Below are 8691 nucleotides of genomic sequence, written 5' to 3'. Positions count from 1 at the left end.
CCAACACGGCATAGAAACAGACGAAAAATACAAACAACACTTGAAAACCTTTAATTTATTCAGACAGACACATAAGAATTACATTTGGAAAACTGAAGTTTTCTGTTCTCGTATGCATCTCATCCTATAAAAATTCAACTGATTGATACCCTTTTAGATTTTAAAATACTCAGGCTTATTTCAGCTTTATTGCCTTTTATGCCATTGTTTGGAAACAATTCTGGTTTGTTTACATCTGAGCTTAAAATCGCATTGCAGTACTGCATTTAGCTACAGTAGCAGATGTTGGTGACATTTTATAGAGCATAAATAACAGCTGTGAGTTATGAAGTCATAATTCTGTCAGGGGATCCTTCTTACAGTTTGTCAAACTAAAAGAGCAAATCTTGAGTGACAAACATATATGGATTTGCCAGAAGTTCATTTCAGGCATTGCTGGGTGGCAAGTGCATTTCAGGCACTGCTTTCATGGAGCTAACTATCGTGGGGTGCAGATGCTGCAACAACGAACTTGAAGGTGTCCTAACACCCAGAGCAATTCATACATCTGAGAAGATGCATCAGCCTTTGCATGGGAAGAGTCAAGCGTCCAAATGAGCTTCACAGCTCTACCGTGGTGAATAGGGTATTGCTGTCTCAGGGAAAAACTGGTCAACTCACACGTTTTAAATCAGGCTCAGAGGGGTCTCTTGATTTATTAACGGCAAGTAACCAGCAATCAGTGAACTAAACTTTTGGGATCGCTATGAGCAATGGAATAGATAAACCCCAATACCAGACACAAGACATTAATAAATGCCTATGGATTTCGAAGCGCTTTTCTGCAGCTCATCCCAAACACATACATGAACACTTATTCACAGTTACACGCACCCCCACGGCAGCGTGGGTTACAGGTGCACACCTTGCATCCCCTGCGGGATGGGTGCAGGAGACAGGGTGCTCACGGTGCCGTGGGGGCCGCTCGCGGAGGTGGTGGTGCCCGTGCGGGACACCTTCTGGCTGTGCCAACCCCCCCCCACTGCTGCTCCGATCCCACTTCTCGCAGCTGCCAAACGGCCAGGCTTCTTTTATGCTTCTTTTCAAGCTGACGCTTTTCAGAAGTCTCCTGGTTACTTTTTAATCTGCCCAATGATTGTCTCAGGCAAGTTTTGGCACTGCTAACTTGCTCTCAGTGTTACCCATTTTCTCCCAGAACAGTTACAGGCATTTTATTCCCCCACAGAGTTTATGTTCACGTTCCTGCCTTATCACTGTCGTTGCCGGGGCCATGTTGCCCAGAGGGATGCGTGCAGGCTCCTCCAGAGCAGAGGAGGGAGGTGAGCCTCCAGCCCCGTTTCTCTGCCGCTGGGGTCAGACGTAGAGTCTCAGCACCTCTTTATCTCTCATGTTTGCATCCTTCCTCTGCGAGTACCCCACTTACTGTAATTTTGAATTTTTTTAGCCTAATGTAAGCATAAGCTCACCAGTCTGAGCTTTTGGAGCAGATTGGGTCTCACAAGTGAAAAAAGTGAAGGAACATGCCTGTGTTGTAACTGTACTGGCCTCACGTGTTAGCAAGGTGCCAACTCCTCCCTGCACTGTGGTGTTTCTTGTGCTATGAGATGCAGCAGTGCAAAGGGGTTATATATGAGAGAAGCATCTGACTTATTTGAGGTCTTTACAGATAATTAAGGCATCTCTACCTCCATTCTTCTTGCAGGCATATTGTCTTCTTTTGCCTGGACATTTTTGTCTGCATGGAAGTTGGCGACTTTCAACCTTGATCTAAGATTTCTTTGGATGTGTTAGCCCAGGAATGTTTGCCGGCATACATAAATGTGCATTTCATATTTTCTTAGATTTCTCAGTGCATGATCGTAACATATGGATTAAAAAAAAGTACTTAACAGGCAGACAGAGTGTCTGCCAGCCTTTTTTGGAGTCAACAAAATCAACTTTGAAACCTGTTTTTATCTGATCAGTTGTCATCGTAATCAGTTGTCAGATAGCTTTCTAAAGGCAAACCAGTGAAAAATTTAGTGTTTATTGAAATAAATATTCCATAAGAAAAAAATTATTTACATTAATTTTTTTAATATATATGTATAATAGGCAAGTCCAGAAGAGAGAATAAAATCTTCCCATACAAATGAATATTCAAGTGTTGCTGAAAAAGCTGTTAATGTCTTGCTTTTTAAAAAAAAAGTGGCCTCATGAGAAGACGTTTTATTTCCTGTAGTGCGCTTTTCATGCAACCATTCCCATAGAGAAATCTAAAATGTTCTCTATTGTACCTGTAAAAGAATGTAAATAGGACATTGAGCCTTTTCTCTCGCTAGATGGCATTATTATCCTCAAAACCGTGACAGCCACAGACGGCTTTTTTCAGCGAAAAAGATGTATGAAAGAGTAGATTTAGTTTATTTAGGTTACCTGTATTTTGTTTGGGTTCTGCAGATGTGGCAGGTTAAACAAATTTCTGTTGCATCAGTGTTAATTCTTGAGCCTATCTGGACTGTTCATTTTTGCTCTGGGTTTGCTGGGTTTTGCTGTCAATACACTGATCGATATTGCAGAGATGATTGTGCAAACATAATTCTAAGTTGACTTGTTAGCAAAATTAGAAAGGGTGGTTCAAGGTCTGAAATACACAAAAGCAGTGTAGCCTCAAGTCCACGTGTTTTTTTCAAGTCTGTAAGATATATGGATTTAATATACAAGCCAGTGGTGTGTGAAGAAAAGCATGGGTTAATGAATAGGATTCCAGAACTTGGTGTTTCAGAAAAGGGAAGGAGCACATCAAGAAGATCAGAAGCAAGGGTGAAAGGAAAGGAACAATGACTGAGACCTGGGTGCTCATAGCACAGACAAGATAGTAAGCTACTGTAACTGATAGAAGTAAACAAGTGGTTTTTAGGAACAATGCGGGGGAGAAAAAAAGAACAAACTTTTTTTTATCTGAAAAGAAGCATTAAAAAACTTTGTGAGCCATATGAGAGCAGAGTAGGTGCCTGCCTTTAGCACCATACAGTGCCAGCCTAGCCTGATAGAACCTGTTGGATGCCTTAGAGCCAAATCCACTCTAAGAACAAACATCGGCCAGGGGCTCCAACTGAAAAGGAGGCTCATCAGCCCCAAATTAGTATGAAAGTTAAGTAAGGATGTTCAAGGACTCAGCTTGAGAATCTTTTCAATAAGTAAGATTTTTCTGTGTGTCAAGATTATTTCTTGGCTCTTCTGGATGCAGCTAAATTGTCCCTCCAATGACCTTTGGAGCTATAAAGATGTGCCTGAGAAGCAAATGTATAAACTTAGAAAAAGTTAGTTTTACAAAATTTTGGAAAATGTCCTAACAAAGGATACCCCATGCAACTGTGCTGCACAGTTTTTTTGCTCTTCGTATTCCCCATAGGCATGTGTTATTGTCAGGACAAGCTGTTTAGTTTTCACTTTTCATTTGTAAGGGAAAATACTTGACCAAAGCATGTCTAAACACAAAATTCTTATCCAGCTGTTACTGCCTTCATGTTGGTTGTGGCTCATAAAAGATGTTTTTGTTTAAATGTGAAAACAAATAAATAGACTCTCCAGTCCTGTGTCTGCTCTTTGTAACAGGCATGCACACACATGGATGCACACACGTATACCTGTGATGCGTAAAATGTGCAATGAACTGAAGAAGAAGAAAGATTACAGGGACCCCTTCCTGTGTGATATGACTTTAAGAAGCCATATCAGGATTCCAATGATGAGACAAAATATGAAGTGACAAACTCTATTCTAATTTTTGAAGTCATTGGGACCCTGCAGCTGGCTTTAACCCCTTAATTAGGTCCAGCAGCAAGACAACAGAAGGAAGAAGAACAGGGAAGCTTGCCACATGTATCTGGCGCTAACTTAATAGTCAGCCCTCAGGTAAGCCATTTTTCATCATCCTTCTTCCTCTGCTTTCAGTGACAACAAATTCTGTGTAATATCATCCTTTTGGGATCTGAGCACCATGCCTTCAAGGAAAATACTGGCAAAATCAGACCCATTTTTTCTAAATTCTGAGGATCATCGCTTTCTCTGGAAATCCATAGAAAGTACAGAAAATTACTTACCATCTGCTTCAAGCAAAACAGATGCAAAGGAGCTAGTTACAGCAGCAGGAAGGTTCAAGAAGATGAGGGCGAGCATGGTTTGGAAAATGCTAAAGAGAAGACAACTGATCCACAAACAGATAATCCACAAAAAAAAGAGGGACAAAATTTAGGGTTATCAGAGGAGGTGATGAAGTAGATTATTGAAAAAACAAGAGAGGCCTTTGATTTCCAGTTGATATGCTGTCCAGTGTCATCAAGCTGAGTCCACACCTTGCCAGCTCACACATTAACAGAGCCAGTGTCTTTTTGCAGCTGCAAGATCCAACTATGGCCATTAGTGACTGTGACAGAGCTATTAAACTCAATCCCAGTTCCGCACAGGCCTACAAATACCGAGGAAAAGCCCTCCAGCTTTTGGGGCGTTTAAAAGAGGCTGCCTGTAACATTTCCTTGGCTTGTAAATTAGATTCTGAGGCTCAGGCAAAGCTTGAGAGGGAGGGAGAGTTCAGTGAAGAGCTGGGGAGGGATGAGAGTGAGTTGGAGACAGACAACAAAGGGGAGATTGAGCCAGAAGAGGATGAACCCCCAGAGATAGGAGATGAGAATTTGGAGGTAACCATCGATATGATGAAGCAGGCTGATGAAAAGAAAAAGGTGGCTTTTGATGCGGTGGGAAGAGGTGAATTTCAAAAAGCTGTTCAGCTCCTCACTGACGCCATCAAACTGAACCCACAGCTTAGTACTTTGTCAACCGAGCCAGTGTCTTTGTACAGTTGCAAAAGCCAAATGCTGCCATCAGAGACTGCGACAAAGCCATAAAAATTGACCCAAATTCTGCACAGCCATACAAGTGGAGAGGGAAAGCATTTCAGCTCCTGGGTCACTGGCAGCAGGCTGCCAAGGACCTTGCACTGGCCTGCCAGCTGGCTTATAATGAAGATACCAATAACACGTTGAAGGAGGTTCATAGAAGAGTCCAGAAAATTGCCAGGCACCAAAAAAAGTATGAGGAGAAACAAAACGCAAAGCAATCATTGGATGCATTGCCAAGGGTGGGGAAATCCATGGCAGAAGAGGAGAAGGATCAGCTTCCAACTTCTCAAGAAAAGGAAAAAGCACAGCTTCAGAATGCCCAGGAGCATGAACAGGTTCACCTTTGGACCTCCCAGGAACCTGATAATGACTGTTGTAGGGAATCTGAAAAGCAAAAGTAATATCCAGTAAAAGAGAATAAGTTTTATATGGAAGGTCCATGTAGAGCTGAGGGGGAGGAAAAGCCCAGTGGAGAATCAAAGACTGAGGAGAGTGAACTCAATACTGAAAATGAAGGATTGGCTGAAGAGGAGACAACAACCTGAAGACAGCTAACAAGATGATGAAACAGGCCACTGAAAAAGAAGGGGAAGCCTTTCATGCACTGAGAGCAGGTGAATTTCACAAGACTGTTGAATTGTTCACTGACACCATCAGGTTCAACCCACAACTTGCACTTATATGTAAGCCGAGCCAGTGTCTAGCTGAGGTTGCTGAAAGCAATAGCTGCTGTTAAGCACTGTGACAAAGCAATAAAAATCGACTCTGGTTCTCCACGGCCCTACCACTGGTGGAGGAAGGCATTCCAGCTCCTGGGTCACTGGCACAAGGCTGCCAGAGACCTTGAACTGGCCTGCCAACTGGGTTGTAACAAAGACACCAAGTCCATGCTACCAGAAGTTCAGAGAGGAGTACAGGAAAGAAAGCAAAGGGAAGATGACTTCGTGGATGTAGCAGAGAGGATGAAGAAGGAACCAAATGAGGCAGGATTAAGAACTAACAAAGCCCCCAAAGATATGGAAAAGCAGCCCTGGAGGAACAAGACAGCTCTCAGGAGAAGGACAAATCTTGGGAAGAGGCCATGAAGAAAGAACAGATATAAGTCAAGCAGAAGATGTTAGCTGAGCAGGAGAACACACCACAGGAGGTGACAGAGCAACAGGAGAGTCTGGAACAAAAAGCATTGCAGGAGGCAATGTGGTACCTGGGACTTGAGCAACAGTTGATTGCTTTGCAGATGGAGTTGGAAGAGCAGTTTAAAATTAACGGATGGGGCTTGAGGAAGAGGAGAAAGCCCCATGGAAAGTTATGGAGCAACAGGAGAATGCACAGAAGAAGTTGTTGGAAGAAGAAGAGAGAAAGAAACCAGTTGAAGACTCTGCAGGAACTGGAGAAAGCTCAACTGCAGGCCTTGGTAGGACTGATAAAAAAACAGAAGGAAGCCAAGGAAGAACGTGAGAGAGCTCAGAAGAAACCCCTGGAAGAAAAAAAAAAAAGGAGTTGAAAAAGCCCTAGAGAAACTAGCAAGAGCTCAGAAAAAGGCCCTGGGAGAATTGGAGATGGCTCAGAAAAATGCTTTGGAGGAACTGGAGAAAGCTCATACAAAGGCCCTAAGAGAGCACGAAAGAACTCAGAGGGCTGCATTAGAAGAACAGAAAAGAGCTCAGAAGGCTCTAGAGGAACTGCAGTTATCACAAAGAAAAGCTGTAGAGGAGCAGGAGGGAGCTCAAATAAGGGCTGTCAGAGAACAAGAGAGAGCACAGGAAATGCTGAAAGAACTTGCAAAAACACAGCAACAAGCCTTAGAGGAGCAGGAGAGGGCTAAGAATGAACAGAACAAAACTAATAAAATCTTGGAAGAACTGGAGAAAGCAAAAAAAAAGGCCCTAGAAGAACTTGAGAGAGCTCAGAAAGAGCTCCTGTGTGAGCAAGAGAAAGCTCAGAAGAAAGCCCTGGAGGAACAGGAGAGTGCTTGGGAAGACCTGGAGAGATCTCAGGAGCAGTGTGTTGGAAAGCAAGGGGACTTTAAGAGGAAAGCCCTTGTGCAATGGGAAGGAGCCAAAAAAAAGCTTCCTGAAGAAGAGGTACAATTTCAGAAGAATACTGAAGAGTCTGGGCTGGTCTGCAAAACATTCTCTGGAGAACTGGAAACAACTCAGAGGAATGACCTGAACGAATAAGCAACGTCTTCTTTGCAATGGGGAAGAGACTGGTAGAAAGAAGCAGAACAACAGTGTCAGTCCGAAAACTGTTCTGGAGGAAGGGCTAAGCCCTGGGCGAAGTACAGACCAACCAGAAAGTTCACTGAGGCCACCCGCCCAGCCCATTTGGGACTCCTCTGAATGGGAGTGGTTCTAAGAGGTGTGATTTGTTGTCTGACCCAATGACAAACCAAGGGAGAAACGTTTGCTGAATAGCTGAGCTCAATTTGGAGTCGTCTGCGAGTGCTCTTTCCTTTAAAGTAAAATTTCAAAAGCAGATACACAGACTTGGTACTTCTTTTAAGCCGTACTTTTTTAAGCAAATATTTGAAGCGTTTCCTATACCGTGTCTTGACCCACATACAAGCTCACATGACCTTCCAAAAAGAGTCCCAGTTGTCGAGGTTCAATTCTCGTGCAGGTTCAATTTGTTTCTATCTGTGTACATACTTGGCACTCTTAATGGCTCCTTATCCAGGAGAGTGAGGGACTTGGGGGTTAAACAAATGGTGGGAATGATTTTTGGAAAGAGCGGGCATTTAATGCGGAGTTAAAAATGGCAGAGTGACTCTGTGGCACGGAGACAAAATTAAATGGTGTATTGCTTCTGACAAGCAATACTTGTAGCTACTCTGCGGTAGCTTGATGGGATCAACGCCTGAATTGCTTGAGGTCTTGAAAGGAATTCTGCTTGTCGAAGACGCTCTCTGCAGGGGGGGACATCCTGATGTCAGCAAGTCCTTTTACAAGTGCTGGCTTTCAGCCACCTGGGGTACACGTATTGTGTGGGAGGCTTGCCACTCAAACTCCAGATTTGCTTCTTAAAATGCCTATTGCGTAATCGGTTGTTGAGACCTGCAGCCATTAAAAAAGTAAACAACACGATTTGAGGCTTTAGAGTAAAATAAAATAAAATCATGGGATAGTTGTAAAATAATTAAATTATTTCAAACTTTTTGGCTGTCTTTATTTAAATTCTGAGCTTTTAGTCAAAATGGCTCTTATTTTCAAACTTTGCAGCTGTGAGTACTGTGAGTGCTGGAAGCATCTAACTTAATATATTTTGAGGATATTTTTTTAAATCACTTGATTCAAGGGATTAGAAGTATATGATAAACTCCAAGTATTGTAAAAGTTGGCTGAAAATATTTTGGGGTGGATTATACATGCAGCAGCCCAAAGTAAAAACAAGGGAATAGTCAGACCCACAAATTGACATGGGAGAGCAGAAGCCCTGGTGTAATTGCAGCAGTTTATGCTTGTGGCAGGAGGCTCGTTCAGGTGATGCTCATTAGCAGGAGGGGGATTTGAAGAGAGAGGAGCTGCTAGGCTGTTTTCAAGTGGAGAGAGGACTTAGAGGTGCTTAGGTTGGACTGAAGTTTCTGAAGCTCTTTGTCTGCTGAAAGAGTGGATAGGAGCTGCTGGAATAAATGGGTAAAGTACTACTGTCAGTTTTATTTGGGGGTGCTGTTGGAGGAAATCTTACCTGAGCTGTTTTCTTCTGTATTTATGAGTGGTAAGGAGCTTATTTAGAGCGGGTCTTGTGTTTGTACGGAAAGTTACTCCTATCTTTTTATGCCTCAGTAAGAAAGGGGGTGGAGGGCTTCCTA

General features: G+C 42.9%; 1 protein-coding gene across 1 annotated transcript; it reads left to right on the top strand.

The window, feature by feature from the left end:
• The first annotated feature begins 4304 nt into the window (after positions 1 to 4304).
• Positions 4305 to 5281, top strand: LOC103914941 (putative protein FAM10A4). The gene is given in 2 exon segments (XM_009321674.1): positions 4305 to 4806; positions 4809 to 5281. Coding segments are annotated over 2 exon segments (975 nt in total).
• The last annotated feature ends 3410 nt before the right edge of the window (positions 5282 to 8691 follow it).

This window comes from Pygoscelis adeliae, unplaced genomic scaffold (assembly GCF_000699105.1).
Source record: "Pygoscelis adeliae isolate BGI_AS28 unplaced genomic scaffold, ASM69910v1 Scaffold40, whole genome shotgun sequence".
Taxonomy (NCBI): Eukaryota; Metazoa; Chordata; class Aves; order Sphenisciformes; family Spheniscidae; genus Pygoscelis; species Pygoscelis adeliae.
This window is presented reverse-complemented; position numbering and strand designations above follow the sequence as displayed.